General features: G+C 54.2%; 1 protein-coding gene across 4 annotated transcripts; it reads left to right on the forward strand.

Moving 5' to 3' along the window:
- Positions 1-3,955: 3,955 nt before the first annotated feature.
- On the forward strand, positions 3,956-17,979 carry NRBP2 (nuclear receptor binding protein 2). 4 transcript variants are annotated; one of them, XM_049854499.1, is made up of 21 exons: positions 3,956-4,403; positions 4,768-4,890; positions 4,969-5,070; positions 5,171-5,260; positions 5,471-5,511; positions 5,605-5,699; positions 5,865-5,888; positions 5,963-6,046; positions 6,129-6,184; positions 6,265-6,360; positions 7,386-7,518; positions 7,592-7,694; positions 7,802-7,852; positions 7,925-8,060; positions 8,990-9,043; positions 9,176-9,239; positions 9,336-9,391; positions 9,555-9,794; positions 9,988-12,022; positions 12,350-12,490; positions 16,935-17,979. In XM_049854499.1, exons 1-18 carry the CDS (start codon positions 4,269-4,271, stop codon positions 9,621-9,623), a joined length of 1,512 nt encoding a protein of 503 aa, XP_049710456.1. In that variant the 5' UTR covers positions 3,956-4,268; the 3' UTR covers positions 9,624-9,794; positions 9,988-12,022; positions 12,350-12,490; positions 16,935-17,979. The 4 variants fall into 4 exon arrangements, with proteins under 4 accessions (XP_049710456.1, XP_049710454.1, XP_049710455.1 ...); XM_049854497.1 differs by having other exon boundaries at positions 9,555-12,022; XM_049854498.1 differs by lacking the exon at positions 12,350-12,490 and having other exon boundaries at positions 9,555-12,022.
- Positions 17,980-18,218: the final 239 nt, after the last annotated feature.

The raw sequence follows: 18,218 nt of genomic DNA on the forward strand, positions 1-18,218 counted from the left end.
GAGTGGTGGAAAATATATTCACCATGTTGTGTGACCATCACCACCATCTATTTCCGGGTCTCTTTCATCGTCCCAGATAGAAACTCAGTGCCCCTTAAATCCTAATTCCCCATCCTCCCATCCTGAGAGCCCTGAGGACCTCCATTCTTCTTTCTGTCTCCTGCAATTTGCCTTTCTAGATAGTTCGTTTAAGTGTATTCATATAATATGTGTCCCTTTGTGTCTCATTTTTTTCATTCAGTATAATGTTTTCACAGTTCATCCAGGTTGTAGTGTCTATCAGAACTTTGTTTTTCTTGGTGGCTGAATAGTACTGCATTGTGTATAGGTACCACATTGTGTTTATCCACTCACCTGTTGATGGACACTTGGGCTGTTTCCACCATTTGGCTACTGTGAATAATGCCGCTATGAACATTGGTGTACACACGTCTGTTTGATTTCCTGCTTTAACTCTTTGGGGTATATATCTAGGAGTGAAATTGCTTGGTTTTCAATAAGCTGAACTTTTTGAGAAATTGCCAGGTGTTTCACTTGCAAGTCTTTTTCTATTTTATAGAAAATTTGCAGTTGATCATTGCTGAAATACTCTATCACCGTCTAATCGGAGAACCCTTTTCCTGAGCCTTGGACATGTCAGTCTGAAGTGTACATATTACTTTGTGGTTTTCTCCAAAACGGTATTAAATGCATTGGTATAAATTATGAAACATCTCCTGTGTTTGCGGATAACTCATCTTCTGTCCACTCATGTGTCTTTAAGTGGCTGGGGCTCCGGGTTTGGCATCCGTTTGCAGTGGCTTCCAGTCCAGTGCTGTCTAGCTGGAGGCAAAACTGAACTTTTTCTCTAGGTTTTGGCTCAGTTCTTGTACGTATGGCCCTGGCACGGGTCAGCTAACCCTCTTCCAGGGGCAGGGGTGTTTGGTCAGATGGAGCAAAGAGGCCCCAGAACTGCTAAGAGATAGAAGCAGGCCTGATTATTTTGAAGGTGCCAGGTGTCTGCAGTCGGCTTCTCTGGGAAGGTGACGCTTGAGTTGAGACTCCAAGGACAATTATGTGAGGGCATTCCACGCAGAGGGCAGGTGCAGAGGCTCTGGGCGGGTGCCTGTCATGCCAGACACGCAGCACAGAGGCCAGGTGGCTGGAGTGGACTCAGCAGGAGGGAGGGCTGCAGGCTGAGATCGGCAGCAGGGTACATCTCGGTGGCCTGGGGATCTTGGTTAGGCCTTCCTCTCTGAGCAAGTGAGACGGGACTGTCCGAGGGTGTGTTGGAGTCCCCAGTCCACCCTCAGGTTCAATAATTCACTAGAAGGACTCCCAGGCCTCAGAAAGCCATTGAACTTATGGTTACCGCTTAGTACAGAGAAAGGAGACAGATGGAATCAACCACAGAAAAGACATGTTGGGTGGAGTCCTGGAGAGCCCAGGTGGAAGCTCCCTCCTGCCCTTGCCCAGTGGAGCCGTGCGGACAGCGCCTAATCCCCCCAGCAATGATGTGCAATACCTACGAAGTGTTGGCACCAGCCTCGGGGTCCAGGGTTTTATTGGGGGCTGGTCACACAGACATGGAGCACCTGCATCACTGACCTTAGTTGCTCAGTCTGCGGCCCCTCCACAGGCAAATGGATGCCATGGCCCAGGGCCCAGTGTAATCGCACAGGCTGGCCCAAGGCCCCAGGCATACGATGACACCTTGTCAGAAAGGGTGTTCCAGGGCCTAGAGGTTGCCTGCCAGGAACTGGTCAAGGGTCCATCCTTTCTCTGCAGCGTGCAGGGTGTGAACGCCCTGGATGGGAGTGTCAGCCCTTCACTGCACACGCTTCTGAGCAGGCGAGTGTCATGTCCACAGGGTCACCTGGTGCTGGGTGGTAGCCGGGATCGTGGAGAGGGCACTGCAGGGTCCAAGTGGGAAATGCTGGTCATAAGAGTGGCAGACAGGGAGAGGCCAGCGGGAGCGAAGGCCCACCAGTGGGGGACGGGAGGTTTGAGAGAGGGTGGGCTGACTGCTCAGCGGCTCCTCTCCAGGAAGAGAAGACGGAGGCTGGGTGCCACCACAGGAGTACAAAAAAGAGTTACTGGGCGGCGGGGGCGGGGGGGGTGGTGTAGAGGGAGAATTCTGGAGCCAGCCTGTTGCTGAGAGGCTGCCTGGTGGTTGGTGAGGGCAGTGAGGAGGGAGAGTGGGGCTGCAGGTGGAGTGGGTGTCGTGAGGAGAGGGTTGCAACAACTACTCCTAATGATTTGTGTCTTTCTACAATGTCTTTATTAGTTATCAATATTATAGGCACACAGGCTCTTGGCTACCCCGGAGGCCAGAGATCTCAATTCACCAGGGGAAAGAAGAGGGAAAGCGGGCCACCTTACGGCAAATGAGGGTGGTATCTGAGCATCGTTCTCTGGTCCAGGCCAACTCTTGACCATGCCGTCGTCAATGGCTCGGGTGTCAAATTGGCCTTGATGCTCGAGAATCTCCCTTGGATCTCTATCACGTCTCTTGAGCACAAGGGCTTATTATCCCTTAGTTCTCAATGTCTGGTCAAAGCAACGTGTACTGGGTCAGGAGTGAACTAAGATTAAGCCCAGGTGAGCTGCCACGGCCCACTGCTTCTTGACCTCCTGGGCCCTAGTCCTCAACGTATGACCGAGATAGGCAACGTCTCTAGGACTTGGGAGTAAGCCCGGGCAAGCTGCCACACCCGCCTACTTCCCAGTCCACAGTGTATGACCGAGTTGGCTCTGGTTGTGACTCCGAGCAAAGACGAGTCTTAGGGTCCCTTCTTTCATACAAGTTGGAGCTCTTTGAGCCCATTTGGTTGGTATTGATAAGTCCTTGTTTACGACTTAGTTGGTCTCAGTGTCTTCTGTTGAAAAGGTTGTTTTTCTTCTCTAGGTTGCATCATCTTATCTCCTTTCTTCACATGTTGTTTACTTCTACATTTGCTTTCAGCGAGCCTGCTCTCCACAGTGGGGTAGGGTTGCCTCCCGTGCTTCCTTCCACTGCTCAGGAGGGAAGAAGCGGGAGGAGACCACTTAAAAAACCAGTTGCCATGGAGTTGACTCCAACTCCTGGCGACCTGGATGTGTGAGTAGGCCTCTGCTTCATGGGGTCAGTGGCTGACTTTTCAGGAGAACATCAGGCCTTTCTTCTGGGCTAGCAGCCGAGCGCCTTAACTGTCTGCGCCACCCAGACAGAAGGCACTATGTGGCTAACCTGGAAAGAGGCAGTCTGGCCTGTGGGCCTGAGATGGAAACCTAGACTAAGGGCCAGAGGAAGTGTGTGCCCATGCTTTAGTGGTGAACAGCCTGTTTGTGAGCCTTTTCCCCAGCCTTTGGTGATCTGCCCACTTACTAATGGGGGGGGGGGCTAGTGTGGCGAGCTGGCCCCATTTGGGAACCAGGGAGCTCCTGCAGCTGGAGTGGCTGTGGACTAGTGGGTCCCCAGCTGCTGCACCAGGGCTTTCCACAGACCCTCAGGGACCATCCTGGGCAGAGTGGCTGCTCCAGGGTCCTGCTCCAGGCCAGGCCTACCCCCAGAAGGAAGCCTCTAGAGGGCACCTCCGTCCGGGCCAGGTATGGGTAAGTGGGATGCGAAGCTGTGCTGAGGCAGTGGCAGCTTGGAGAGCTCGCCAGAGGCTGTGCCCAGAGACCCCGGCAGGCCACGGAGGCAGCGAAGCGCCCGTCGTGCGTCCCGGGAGGCCCTGACGGGCTCGCCTTTGGGCCACCGCCGCAGGCTTGGGCCACCTCGGCTCAGGTCGATCCAGGGGTCTTCTCTCCGCGCGGCTGACAGCGGTGGAGGCCTGAAGGAGGCCGGCCGCGACCTGGACGGCATTGCTCGGCTGGTGAGGCCCTGCACCGGGCGCGGTTTCTAGAGGGGCGGGGCCATAGACCCGGCTCCACTGGGTGGGGCATTGGACGGAGCGGGGCGGGGCTTCTGGGGGAGCGGTCCCTGGGGCGGAGCTGGACAGTGCCTGGGACCCGGCTCCACCGGGCGGGACCGGGCGGAGCAGGCAGGCTCCGCCGCCGCCGGGAAGCTCCGCTCCGGCTCCGGCCCGAGGAGGCGCCTCCGGAGGGGCTGGCCGGCTCCACCCCCGCGCTCGCTGCGCGCCCGCGTCTCCCGATTCACTGAGCTGGGGTGGGGGCTCGAGGCGGCGGCTGCAGCTCTGCTCTGGCTCCTGGGCCTGGGCGGCCGGGCGCGGGGCCAGGGGCGGGAGAGGAGCGGCGGCGCGGGGAGGGCGGATCGCGCGCAGGGCGGTGGCCTGGCCCGCCGAGCCATGGCCGCCCCGGATCCGGCGCCGAGGCGGGGCCGGGAGCGGGAGCGGGAGCGGGAGCGGGAGGACGAGAGTGAGGACGAGAGCGACATCCTGGAGGAGAGCCCATGCGGGCGCTGGCAGAAGCGGCGGGAGCAGGTGGGTACGGGCGGGGGTCTTCAGGCCTGGGAGGCCGTGCAGGGCCGCGGGGGCTCTGAGGGAGCTTGACGGCCCTAAAACTCACTGGGGGCCCGGCCCTTGGACCCCTTTGGCCAGTCCCCTACGCCCACGTGAGGAACCCCCATTTCCTGAGTTCCAGCCTCCTCCTGGGACCACCTCCCTGATGCTTCTGGGTCCAGCTACTGTCTCCCTAGAAATCACCCCTCGATTCCCTGGGACCTACTCCAAACCTCCTGCCCATCCTCTGGACACTGCCCTGGCAGGCCCCTCTCCCCCCAGAGTCGTGCAGCCCTGAACCACACGAATGGCAGAGGCCAAGCCTCCAGCCTGGTCCCCTCCACAGGTGAACCAGGGTAACATGCCAGGGGTCCAAAGCACGTTCCTGGCCATGGACACGGAGGAGGGGGTGGAGGTCGTGTGGAATGAGCTGCACTTCAGCGACAGGAAGGCCTTCTCTGCCCACGAGGTGAAGCTACACTCCCGGCCCCATCCCACCTTCACCTGGGGTCCTGGCCTGGTGACAGTGCCCACCCCCCTTCCCCAGGAGAAGATCCAGACCATGTTTGAGCAGCTGGTGCTGGTGGACCACCCCAACATCGTCAAGCTACACAAGTACTGGCTGGATGCGTCCGAAGCCAGTGCCAGGGTGAGCCCGGGAAGGCCAGCCTGGGCTGAGGCTGAGCCGGGTGGGGCGCTTGGGAACCCACGAAGTTGGCAGAGTCCGAGAACCCGGTGCCCCCTTGCAGGTTATCTTCATCACAGAATACGTGTCATCGGGCAGCCTCAAGCAGTTCCTCAAAAAGACCAAGAAGAACCACAAGGCCATGAACGCTAGGGTACGGAGCGTGGGCTCCGGGGCTCCGGCAGGGTGGGTTGGGCGCCAGGCCCTGGGGACGAGCACAGGGTGCAGGCGCTAGGAGGCCTCCAGTACGAGGACCGGGCGGGGCGGCCTCCCGGACAGGGACCTGGGGGGACACGGGCGGGCAACACCAGGGCCAGCCCCCTAGTCCGCGCCCCTCCCGACGGAGTCGTCCGCCCGCCGCCAGGCCTGGAAGCGCTGGTGCACGCAGATCCTGTCCGCACTCAGGTGAGGGCCCGAGCTTGCCCGCCCCTAGCCCCCGCCGCCGCTCCCACCTCCTCGGGCCCCCCTAACGGTTCCGCCTGCTCCCCTCCCCCGCAGCTTTCTGCACTCCTGCAGTCCCCCCATCATCCACGGGAACCTGACCAGTGACACCATCTTCATCCAGCACAACGGCCTGATCAAGATCGGCTCGGGTGCTGGCGGGGCGGGGCCCGCTGGGGAGGGGCCTTCCGTGTGCTCGCTGCCGGGCGGGGCCTGCCAGGGGCGGGGTGGTGGGCCTCTTCCCGGGCGGAGGGCCCCTGAAGCCCAGAGCCCCCAAGGGCTGACGCAGATCTTTCTCCCCGTGGTGGCCGGCGCAGTGTGGCACCGCATTTTCTCCAATGGTGCGTGGGGACCGGGGGGAGCGGGGCAGGGAGGGTGGAGATGCCCGGCCAGCTCACCCCCGCGCCCCGCGCAGCGCTCCCGGACCACCTTCGGAGCCCAGTCCTCGCCGAGCGCCAGGAGCTGCGGAACTTGCATTTCTTCCCGCCCGAGTACGGCGGTGAGTCCAGGTGGAGTCCGGCCTTCGCTCGCACCCCGGGGCCGGCCTCGCCCTACCCGACCTCCCTGCTCCCGTCTTTCAGAGGTCGCTGATGGCACCGCCGTGGACATCTTCTCCTTCGGGATGTGTGCACTGGAGGTACAGGCTCTACCGCCTCAAGGCCCCATGTCTCACCTGCGCTGCCTCTGCCCCGTGCCTGACCTGACCCTCCCCCCCAGATGGCTGTGCTGGAGATCCAGGCCAATGGGGACGCTCGCGTCACGGAGGAGGCCATCGCCCGAGCTAGGCACTCACTGAGCGACCCTAACATGCGGGTGAGCAGGTTGCCCCACTCCTCCTGGGCAGGCTCATGGTCCTTGAGGTGGGGCCAGGACCTCTGGCGTCTGCGCAGATGCAGTGGGTCGATGCAGCTGGAGGTGTGCCAGCCAACTTCCCCCAGGCCACCTACCAGGAGGGCCTCAGAGGGAGCACAGCCATGAGGGGGCAGCACATTCCCAGGAGGGAAGACCAGAGAGAACCCAACTTCCTGCAGCATAGTGCCAAGTTCAGGCCCAGGGACGCTGGCGAACCACGGATGAGCTCTGAGGAGGAGGTGACACCCATGTGGACAGACACCCCCATTTCTCAATGTGACAAGCTCTTGATGGGCCTTCACAGCAGTTCCCACATTAACCTCAAATAATCCCTGTATGTACACCATTATGCCCATTCCATAGATGAAAAAACTGAGGCTCAGAGATGCTGAGCACTTAGTCCAAGGCCTAGAGTAAGTGGTGGAGCCAGTGTTCGCATCCAGGTCTGCCTGACTCCAGTCCTTGCCTTTAAGCTTCCAGGAGGTCATTGAGATGGGGGTTGGGGAGCACAGTGGGCGGTGGCCCAGGCAAAGAGGATAGGATGGAAGCTGCAGCCTCCATCTCTCTGGCCAGAGGCGGGCAAATTAACCTTGGCACCCCATGGCTTCTGGAGATCAGAACCGTGGGGCCAGGATGGGGTGACCAAGAGAGAACCAGGCTGTGTGGACGTGGTTCAGGCTGCAAGGGGACCTGGTGACCTCACAGCTGTGAACTGGGGAAAGTGATACCCACTGCACAAGGGTCTTGTGAGGGTGATGTGAAATAAAGCAGACAAGGTTCTGGGCCCAGGGCAGGGCTGTCCTCCTGCAAGTGGACAGGTTCTGGCCTGGCTGCTAAGGCAACACTGCTCCACATGCATGGTCCAGCGTGAGGGCCCCTCAGTGTCCCTGGGAGGGAGGGTGTGGGATTGGACCCCTGGTGAACCGTGGGGCCAAGTGGCCGAGAAGAGAGCACCTGCACCCACCGGGGACTCCCTCTGCCCCCAGGAGTTCATCCTCTCCTGCCTGGCTCGGGACCCTGCGCGGAGGCCCTCTGCCCACAGCCTGCTCTTCCACCGGGTGCTCTTCGAGGTGCACTCACTGAAGCTCCTGGCAGCACATTGCTTCCTTCAGCACCAGTGTGAGGGTGGGCCCACAGGTGGGGCGGGGGGCCAGGTGGAGGGAGGCCTCGCTGAGCACCACTGCTGTTACAGACCTCATGCCTGAGAACACGGTGGAGGAAAAGACCAAGGCGGTGGACCTCCATGCAGTCCTGGCTGAGATCCCGCGGCTCCACCGGCCCCCAGTGCAGTGGCGGTAAGCACACCCCTACCAAACCCACCCGGCCCCACCCCACATCATCAGGGCAGCCTGGCTGGCCCCTCATGTGCCTCCCTCCCCACCCCCATGCCCCCCCACGTCAGGTATTCGGAGGTGTCCTTCTTGGAGCTTGACAAATTCCTGGAGGACGTCAGGTGAGCACTGGCGTGCGGGTGGGTAATGACAGCTGCCAGGCCCAACCCCCAACCACCCTGGTGTGCTCCCAGGAATGGGATCTACCCACTGATGAACTTTGCCACCACTCGGCCCCTGGGGCTGCCTCGTGTGCTGGCCCCACCCCCTGAGGAGGCGCAGAAGGTCAAGACCCCCACTCCTGAGCCCTTCGATTCGGAGACCAGAAAGGTGAGGCCCTGCCAGCTACACCACGCCCGCTCACACCCGCCCCACCCAGACAAGTGGTGCTCCTCTCTCAGGCTCTTTGGGACTCCCAACCCAGCTCTCCTCTAGGCTGCCAGAGACCGGGTCCAAGGGTGGGCCCTGTGTGGAGGCCAGGGGCCAGGGACGACCAGCTGGGATACTCCCCATTGCCAAAGGCTCCCTCCCCTTCCCCAGCCTACGGATCCCACGCCCCTCGCCCCTCGGATCCCACCCCTTGGTGTGCTGATTCCTGACACTGTGTCCTGATGTCTCCCTCAAGACCCCCCAGGCACAGTGTTCTTCCAAACTTTTCCCCAGCCAGGGGCTCTCCTCCAGCTTCTGCATCTCCATCTCCCTTACTGTGTTCCTGCCCACTGGGCTTCCTGGGGCTATGGCTTTGGCCTTGGGTATGTCCCCATGGCCACTGCCCTAATCTGGGCCACCTCGAGTCCTTACCTAGGCACTTTGCCAGCTTCTGCCCTGGCCTCCCTCGCCCAGGCCTCCCTCCCCTTGGCCTCCTCAGTTTAGCCAGAATTCACACCTAACAGTGAGCTAACCCTCCCTCCCCAGTTCCACCCTCAGTAGGCTCCTGGCTGCCAACAGACAGTGTCTAAGCCCTAAGCCTGACCCCACTCCTGCTCTGCCACATTCCTGCTGGTGTCTCTGTGCTGCCCACAGCTACCTCTTTGTTCAAGGTGTTCTCTCCACTGTGAACCTACCGTTTATCCTCCATTACCCAGCCCCAATGTCTGCTCTTCTGGAGATTTTCCTTAACTCAGTTGGTTTGGGTAGTGCCATGCTTTTTTGGACACCCATTCAGATTGTCCCCTTTTCCAACCCCTGCCCCTTCCAGGGGCCCCTAGAGGCAGCACCTGCTCTTCTGGGTAGGTGACCTTGATGACCCCCCACCCCAGGTGATCCAGATGCAGTGTAATATGGAGAGAAGTGAGGACAAGGCGCGCTGGCATGTGAGCTCTGGCCTGGGCTGGGGCGGGCAGGGATGGGGTGGCAGGGAAGGCCGGAAAGGATGTTGAGTGGTATGGGGGCGGAGCTCCCGGTCCCCAGTCCGCCTCCCAACTGCGCGCCTCCCCCCTCCTCAGCTCACCCTGCTGCTTGTTCTGGAGGACCGCCTGCACCGGCAGCTCACCTATGACCTGCTCCCAAGTAGGTGGGGTGGGGGTGGGGACCCCCGCAGGCGGGGGGACCGGGCGGATGGAGCTGTGGCCTCACCTGTCGCCCTGCGCCCCCTACCTGCCTCAGCCGACAGCGCCAAGGACCTAGCAGCTGAACTCGTGCACTACGGCTTTGTCCACGAGGTGCGGGGCCCGCGCTCACCTGGGGAAAGGGGCTTGGGGGGGGGAGATGGGGGGGCGAGGGCGCGCAGGAGCTGGGCGCCGGGGCTGGGGCGGCCTCTGAGCAGGGCTGGGGAAGCCGTGCTTAGTCCGCACTCCTCCGACCTCGTTGCACCTGCCTCTGCAGGACGACCGGCCAAAGCTGGCCACCTTCCTGGAAAGCACCTTTCACAAGTACCGCGGGGCACAGCCCTGAGCCCACGGCACAGCCTGGGGGTCTACAGTCCACATGGGGAAGAGCCCAGCCCTGCAGGAGTGCGGCCCCTGGACCAGGGCCGCCTCTTCCCTCCTGTGACCCTGCAAGCCTGGTGCTGGTGAACACACCCTGCGAGTGAACCTACGCCTGCCAACAGCAGGCAGGACTGAGGTCCTGACCCCAGGAGGCCCTGAGGGTGGAGGGGCCTATAGGCCCAGCCCATTGGGATGAAGGAGCCTGGAGTGGGGGGTGGGTAGGGCCAGTGTGTGGATAAGGAGCAGGATACCCCCCCACCCCCGTGCCCCACCCAGCCTGGCTTCCACCACAGCATCTCTTGCAGGGTTTCCCCCTTTTCCTTGGCCAGGAGCCCCTGGAAACCTGGCTGGCCAGTGCCTGGGCCTCTGAGCCCTTGCCTGGGGAAGCTGCCTGTAGGAAGGAGCAGGGTGGTCAGCCCTGGACAAGCAGCTGCCCAAAGAACTGCTTCATCCTGCCTGGGAGAGCAGCCAAGCGGAGCCTGGAGCCCAGGGTGGAGCTTCTTCAGGTGTTGGGCTCTGCTGGGTGCTGGGCACTGGGCACCTGCCCATGGGTGCCCAGCAGTGACCACAGAGCAATGGCGTGGTGGGAGAAGCAGACAACAGAGACACTGCTGAGAAGCCTGTGGTCCGGGCTCCTCGTGGTTCTCACACCTCTGATCCTCAGAGCAGCCCCAGAGTTGAGGCCACTGTCAGCAAAGCCCTGGGTCCCATGCAGGCCACCCTTAGGCCCCCCACTCTGACTGCTCCTTCCATCTGCTCAAGACTGGGACCTGCAGCCCCCCACGACGCTGTTCCTACCCACCTCTGCAGCTGCCTCCAAGGGGCTGTGTTCTGTCCTTCATACCCTGCTCCTCCCCTTGAGCTCACCCCCTCCGACTTCCTGAAGATATCAGGCCCTGGCTCCCTGTCTCTCCCTCAGCTCCTGTCTGAGTTGAGGGTGTCCTTTCCATGACCCTAGCCTCTCAGTCCTTGAGCCACCCCGTCTCCATTTTCAGCATTTAAAATTGCGTGTCTAAACTAGAGTATTCCTTCTTAAGCATTTCAAATCCCAAACCAGGAAAGCTGTATCTGTTTTCTATTGCCGCCATCATAAACGACCACAAACTGAGAGGCTGAAAACAACACAGACACAGTACCGAACGGTTCTGGAATCACAGATCTGACGGGTCCTACAAGCCTGAAGGCACAGTGATGGCAGCTTGGGTCTCCTCCACAGGCCCTGGGAGGAGTCGTTTCCCGCTCGCTCGGGCAGCTGGGGAAGTTCACCTCCCTGCAGTTGTAGCACCTAGGTCTCCATTTCGTTGCTGGGTGCAAGCCGAGGTCTGTCCCCAGCTTCTAGAGTCCACCCACATCACTAGGTTCATGACCTCTTCCTCCATCTTCAAAGCCAGCAATAGCAGCTGAGTCTTTCACACAACCCATCTCTCTGCTCTACAGCCGAGAAAGGTTCTCTGTTTGTAAGGACTCGTGGTTAGGTTGTGTCCACCCGGCTAATCTAGGATCATCACCCCATCTCTAGGTTCTTTACCTTAACCACAACTGCAAAGTCCCTATTGCCATAACATGAAGTATTCACAGGTCCCAGGGATTAGGGTGTGGACGGACACATGTGAGAGCCGTTATTCCACCTACCACACCACTATAACCAAAAAACAAAAAACAAACTTACCAAGGCCTATCAAATACATTAAATGTACAAATATAGTGAATCTCCAGCTGTCTTAAACATTTCAATGCTGTTTAAAAACTATTCAAATTCTCACACCTTTCAAATTCAAATCACAAATCTAAAATAACTCACACATTCTAGGTGGAAGCACTTAGGCCAAGCTGTCTGGTTCCACATTGTCTTAAAGTGGCAAACACATAACGGATTGTACCAGTGATCAAACGGAATCCAAAAGTATCAGTACTATCATTGGCTCATGTAATAATGCCTATGCTTACTTTTTCACTTAAGATATTATCTTTTCAGAGTTATATAAATCTCCTGTTTTATAAATGAAATGATTTTTTTCTAGGCTAATAATAAAGACAATAAAAGCAGTCTTCCCCTAATTCAACTCTTAGCTGTTTCTTCAGGCATTTAAAGTCCATGTTTCATAAGACCACTGTCTTAGTCATCTAGTGCTGCTATAACAGAAATACCACAAGTGGATGGGTTTAACAAAGAAAAATTACTTTTCTTACAGTCTAGTAAGCTAGAAGTCCAAATTCAGGGCTTCAGCTCCAGGAGAAGGCTTTCTCTCAGTCGGCTTTGGAGGAAGGTCCTTGTCATCAATCTTTCCCTGGACTAGGAGCTTCTCCGCACAGGAAACCCAGGTCCAAAGGATGTGTTCTGCTTCCAGCACTGCTTTCTTGGTGGTATGAAGTCCCCACTCTCTGCTTGTTTCTCTTTCCTTTTATCTCTTGTAAGATAAAAGGTGGTGCAGGCCACACCTGGGGAAACTCCCTTTACATTGGTTCAGGGATGTGACCTGAACAAGGGTGTTACATCCCACCCTAATCCTCTTTAACCACAGGCAGAGACTATAAATCAATAACACATAGGAAAATCACAAAATGGAGGACAGCCACACAACACTGGGAATCACGGCCTAACCAAGTTGACACATATTTTGGGGGGACACAATTCAATCCACGACAACCACAGTATGCTTTTACTGCTATTTATTGCTTTTTCTAAATTAGGTGTCCTCTACTGTCATCCTCATGGGATGGAGGGTTGCCACCCGCTTTGCTCCCCTGACCCAACATCATCCCAGTGTGATGGGCATCATAGCTGCTTAGGTTATTACAGCTTTATTATCAGAATCCTCAGCAGCAAACAAGGTGTGCTAAGGGTATATTTCCTTTCTTGCACAACTTTTTGTTTTTCCTGGAGTTAATAATTGCCTAATGTTTTTTGTTTTGCTTTGTTTTCTATAGTGCTTATTGTTAGTTCAGGGAGCCCTAGTGGTGCAGTGGTTAAGGCAGCTTGGCTACTAACTGAAAGGTCAGCAGTTCAAACCCACCAGCCACCCACAGGAGAAAGATATGGCACTATGCTCCCATAAAGATTACAGCCTTGTAAACCCTATGGAGCAGTTCTTCTCTGCCCTATGGGGTCACCATGAGTCAGAATTGACTCCAAGGCAATGGGTTTTTGGTTTTTATCATTAGTTCATCCTTAGATTCCCCTACAGAAGTATGAACCTTTTTTCAATACTTGGGACTCACCATGTAATTGACCACTTAGTGTCATCTTTTCCTGTGGCCCTCACCATGCTAGCCTTCTGCCCCAGGCCATTTGTTCAGGTCCAGCTGTCACTCTGGGTTACACCTGCACCAGGATCCTGGACCACCTCCTCTCCCTTGTCCTGGATCCTGTGCTTCCCTTTCCCTTCATTTGAGGAGGAACATCTCCAGGCTTCCTGAAAGAGGATGTCTGGGAAATTATGGAGACTTGGCCTGTTTGTCTTTGTCCTACCCTCACATTTGTTTGGAAGTGTAACAAGGTACAAAAGTTCGGCTAGGTTCAAAATCATTTCTCCCTAGAATTTTGAGGGCATTGTGTCATTTTCTTTTAGACTCAAGTAGTCTCGTACCTTCTTGAATCCTGACTTTTTAACTGTGATTTCTTTCTCTTTCTCTGGAAACAGTTAGGACCTTCTTTTGCCCCAGTGCTTTGGGAATTCTCAACAACATGTCTTGATGTAGACCTTCTCTTTCACCCATTTTCTTAGGCCCTCCATAGGATCTATCAGTTAAGAAACCCACTCAGTTCTAGGAGATTTTCTTGAATTGTTTCTTTGTTGATTTCTCCTCTCCCTCTCCTTATTTTCTGGAGCTCTAATATATTATTATGATTAATTATTTAGATGTTGAAGTTACCTTTCGAAAGGTACTATGATGTAGTGGTTACGAGCACAGGGTCTGGCATCATTTGGCTGCTTCCTGCTGTGTGATATTGGTCTGTGCCTCTGTTTTCTCATTTGTAAAAATGGGGATTTAGAAGACAGCTACCTGGCCAACCAACTGGAAGAGATCCATATTTGTGCCCATTCCAAAAAAGGTTAGCCAACAGAATGCAGAAATTATCGAACAATGTCATTAATATCACATGCAAGTAAAATTTTGTTGAAGATGATTCAAAAACAGTTGCAGCAGTATATCTACAGGGAACTGCCAGAAAGGCAAGCTGGATTCGGAAGAGGGCATGGGACTAGGGATATGATTGCTAATGTCAGATGGATCTTGGATGAAAGCAAAAAGTACCAGAGAGATGTTTACCTGCGTTTTAGTGACTACACAAAGGCATTCAACTATGTGAATCATGACACATTATGGATAACATTGCAAAGAATGGGAATTCCAGAACACTTAATTGTGTTCATGCGGAACCTGTACATAGACCAAGAGGCAGTCATTCAAAGAGAACAAGGGGCAACTGCTTGGTTTAAAATCAGGAAAGGCGTGAGTCAGGGTTGTATTCCTTCACCATACTTATTCAATCTGTATGTTGAGCAAATAATCTGAGAAACGGGACTATATGAAGAACAGGGCATCAGGATTGGAGGAAGATTCATTAACAACCTGTGACATGAGGATGACACAACTTGCTTGCTGAAAGTGAAGAGGACTTGAAGCACTTACAGATATAAATCAAAGATCACAGCCTTCAGTGTGGATTACATCTCAACATAGAAAACAAAAATCCTCACAACTGGACCAATAAGCAACATCATGATAAACGGAGAAAAGATTGAAGTTGTCAAGGATTTCATTTTACTTGGATCCATCATCAATGCTCATGGAAGCAGCAGTCAGGAAATCAAATGACACACTGTGTTGGGCAAATCTGCTGCAAAAGACCTCTTTAATGTGTTAAAAAGCAAAGACGTTACTTTGAGGACTAAGGTGCGCATGACCCAAGCCATGGTGTTTTCACTCACCTCAAATGCATGTGAAAGCTGGAAAATGAATAAGGAAGAACGAAGAAGAATTGATGCCTTCGAATTATGCTGTTGGTGAAAAATATCGAATGTAGCATGGGCTGCTAGAAGAATGTACAAATCTGTCTTGGAGGAAGTATAGCTGGAATGCTCCTTAAAAGCGAGGATGGCAAAACTTCACTTTATGTACACTGGACATGTTTAGGAGGGACCAGTCCCTGGAGAAGGACATCATGCTTGGTTAAGTAGAGGGTCAGTGAAAAAGAAGATCCCTGATGAGATGGATTGACACAGTGACTACAACAATGGGCTCAAACAAAACAATGATTGTGAGGATGGCATAGGGCAGGGCAGTGTTTCATTCTATTGTACATAGGGCTGCTACAAGTTGGAACCTACTCGATGGCACCTAACAACAAAAATGGGAATAATAGCAGTATCCACTCCATAGGGTTGTTGTAAGGATCGCATGAGTAACACGTGTAAAGTAATAAGGACAGTGCCTGACTCGTGAGGACTCTGTGTCAATGTGAAATTGGCAGGGGAAGCTGTCATCAGAGGTCGGTGTTTGTGGCTCCCCCTGGTGGTGATGGAGAGCCCAGCCCTGTGTTCATTCTCCAGTCTTGGGGAGCCTGTACCGTTAACTGGCCTGGGGAGCATTGACTGGTGCGATTATTATCGTTCTGGTTGTTAGGAGTTGTCCGTTGAATTTCGACTCATAGCAATCCCACGCGACAGAGTAGAACTGCCCTATACTGTAATCTTTATGGCTGTAATCCCTGTGGAGTAGATCACCAGGTCGTCCTCCAGTGTGGCTGTTGGGTGGGTTCGAACTGCCAACTTCTCAGTTAGCAGCTGAGTGCTTAGCCATTGTGCCAGCCACCAGGGCTTCTCGTGATCACTATTTCATTTCCTGTTTTCTAACCACCTGGTTTTGTTGTTGTTGCTATTCACTTTGGAAGATTTTGACTTTCTATCGAATTGTTTCTCTTCTCTTATTTTTAATTTGCAACAGTTCTTTCTCATTCGCTGAATGCTTCTTTCTAGCCTCCTGTTATGTTTTAGATGCAACACCTTGGCTAATATCTCTGAGGGCATCTTTTTATTTTTCCTCGCTCTTCTGCTTCTTTATTAACTGCTCCTTCTGTGTCCCTTCTCCTTTTCCTTTTAGTTTTTTCCCTCTTTCTCGGGTGTCTGGTGATCCTGGGCTGTCCAGTTACACTTGAGAGTGAGGCAGTCTTTGTGGCTGGGCTGGGGATCTTTGAGGCCAGAGATTTTACCGGGCTGTCCTGCTGGAGGACTCCAAGTGCTAATCTCTTCTGTTGAGCTGGCGCACTGCTCCATGGAGCCTGAGCAGCACGTGTCACAGGCCAGACTCTGGGAGCCCAGGTGGAGGTAGGGAAGTGGTAGGAGTCCCACTTGTTCTGCCCTTTCAGAGCAGGGCTCTGCCCCCAGACCTCTCACTTCCCAGCCTCTGCTGGGATAGGGCGGTGTCTGCCAGCCACAGCCCATAGGGATAGAGGTCTGGGGTCTACTCCTGTTTCCAACTGGGCTTTCACCTATGACCCTGGGGTGCTGACCTCGCGCCCCAGTTTGCTTAGGCAGCTACCACTGCCCACTTTTCTCCAGCTTCACAATATCCCCCCTCCGCTGTTATGGGCTTTCACCTCTAGAGGAGTTTCCTATCATCTTAGAGGGGTTTCAGGAGGCAAATGTGGTATTTTCTATCATCTTAGAGGGGTTTCAGGAGGCAAATGTGGTATTTCCCCATATTGAACTAACCAAAAACCCAAACCCATTGCCATTGAGTCAATTCTGACTCACAGCTACCCTACAGGACAGAGTAGAACTTCCCCACAGAGTTTCCAAGGAGTGACTGGTGGATTCAAACTGCCGATCTTTTGGTTAGCAGCTGAACTCTTAATCACTGAGCCACCAGGGCTCCTATTGAACTAAAGATTGTCTGTATTTAATTCTAAACTCCCCCTGGGTGGAAAAGAGACCTGCCTGGCTAGGGATGCTACTTTGTTGCCTCAGCAAGCTGAGGTTGCTGGGCAGGCAGTCTCAGTTACCTGATGTACCTACCTTCTTTCCAGCCAGATAGCTACGTTGGGGTCTTGGGTCTGGTGTGGCATATGGCAGCTGTCCCAAGCAGCTCTTCCCAAACCTGGCGTGGGCATGTCAAGCCTTTTAAAAATAGCTGAGGATTGTGTTCAAACCCTTCTGGAGGGATTGGATTCATGAATTCAGCCTTGGGTTGAAGTTTACCAACTGAATTTCATGGAGTGTTTTTTTTTTCCTTATGATGCCATCAGTTTTAAGAGCCATTGTTTTGTTTCCAGATTCTTGCCTTCCACGAGGGAGATCTGGGTTTGATTCCCTGCCAGTGCACCTCATGGACAACCACCACTCACCTGTCAGTGGAGGAGTGCATGCTGCTGTGATGCTGAATAGGTTTCAGCAGTTTCCAGACTAAGAGGGACTAGGAAGAAAGGCCTGGTAATCCACCTCCAAAAACCAGCCCGTGAGAACCCTCCGCCCCTAGTTTGTCGTTTAGTGCCCGAGGTTTTAAAGGCCTGCAAGCAGCCAGCCAAGGCACAAAAACTGGTCTCTATTCACCTGGAGCAACAGAGGAAGGAGAGTCAGGAACCAAAACCAAAAACCAAACCCACTGCCATCGAGTTGATTCTGACTCATAGCGACCCTATACAACAGGGTAGAACTGCCCCATAGTTTCCAAGGGGCTCCTGGTGGATTTGAACTGCCAACCCCTTGATTAGCAGCTGTAGCATTTAAACCATTATGCCACCAGGGTTTCCAAGTCAGGGACAGGAGGAGGATACGGAATATGTGGCTAATTGCCCGCATGAACAGCTGCCTCCTTTGCCATGAGACCAGAAGAACTGGATGGTGCCCCGCTACCATTAGTGAACATTTTGATCAAAGATTCCATAGAAGAATCCTGATCAAAAGAGGGACAATGCAGAACAGAATTTCAAATTCTTATGGACTCCAGAGTTTCTGGAGCCACAGAAGGGGTGAATCCCTGAAACTATTGCCCTGAGATAATCTTTAAACCTTAAACCAAAAATATCCCCTAAAATCATCTTAAAACCAAACAATAGCTTAACTAGTAAAAAAAAAAAAAAAAGTCTGCCTTGAGCATTACACTCTTTTAAGAACTATCTATATGGAATCAAATTGACAACAGCAACTGGATTAGGTTAGATAGGAACCTTAGGGGACAGTGAGTTTATGTCAAGGAGGGAGGAACAACACAGACAAGGAGGAGGAGAATGACCGCACAACTCCAAGAATGTAATCAATGTAATTAAATGGTACATGTGGAAACTGCTGAATTGCTTATGTTTTGCTGTGTACATTCTCAACAACAAAATAAATAAAACTTAGAAAAAAAAATCCTAAGGATAACAAGGGTGCAGTCCACAACCGATACTAGCGATGGTGCGAACGGGGCAGCATTTACCGACTAGACAGACGAGAGGCAACAACGCGTTTTAGGAAGCGCTAGAAAAGAGAGAACACTGCCAATTAGATGGTGACACCGTCCCCTGTTAGGCGCATCCTGGTTTCAGAGATGCTAAAATGCAAAGAAGACGCAGCAC

This window comes from Elephas maximus, chromosome 15 (genome assembly GCF_024166365.1).
Source record: "Elephas maximus indicus isolate mEleMax1 chromosome 15, mEleMax1 primary haplotype, whole genome shotgun sequence".
Classification (NCBI taxonomy): Eukaryota; Metazoa; Chordata; class Mammalia; order Proboscidea; family Elephantidae; genus Elephas; species Elephas maximus.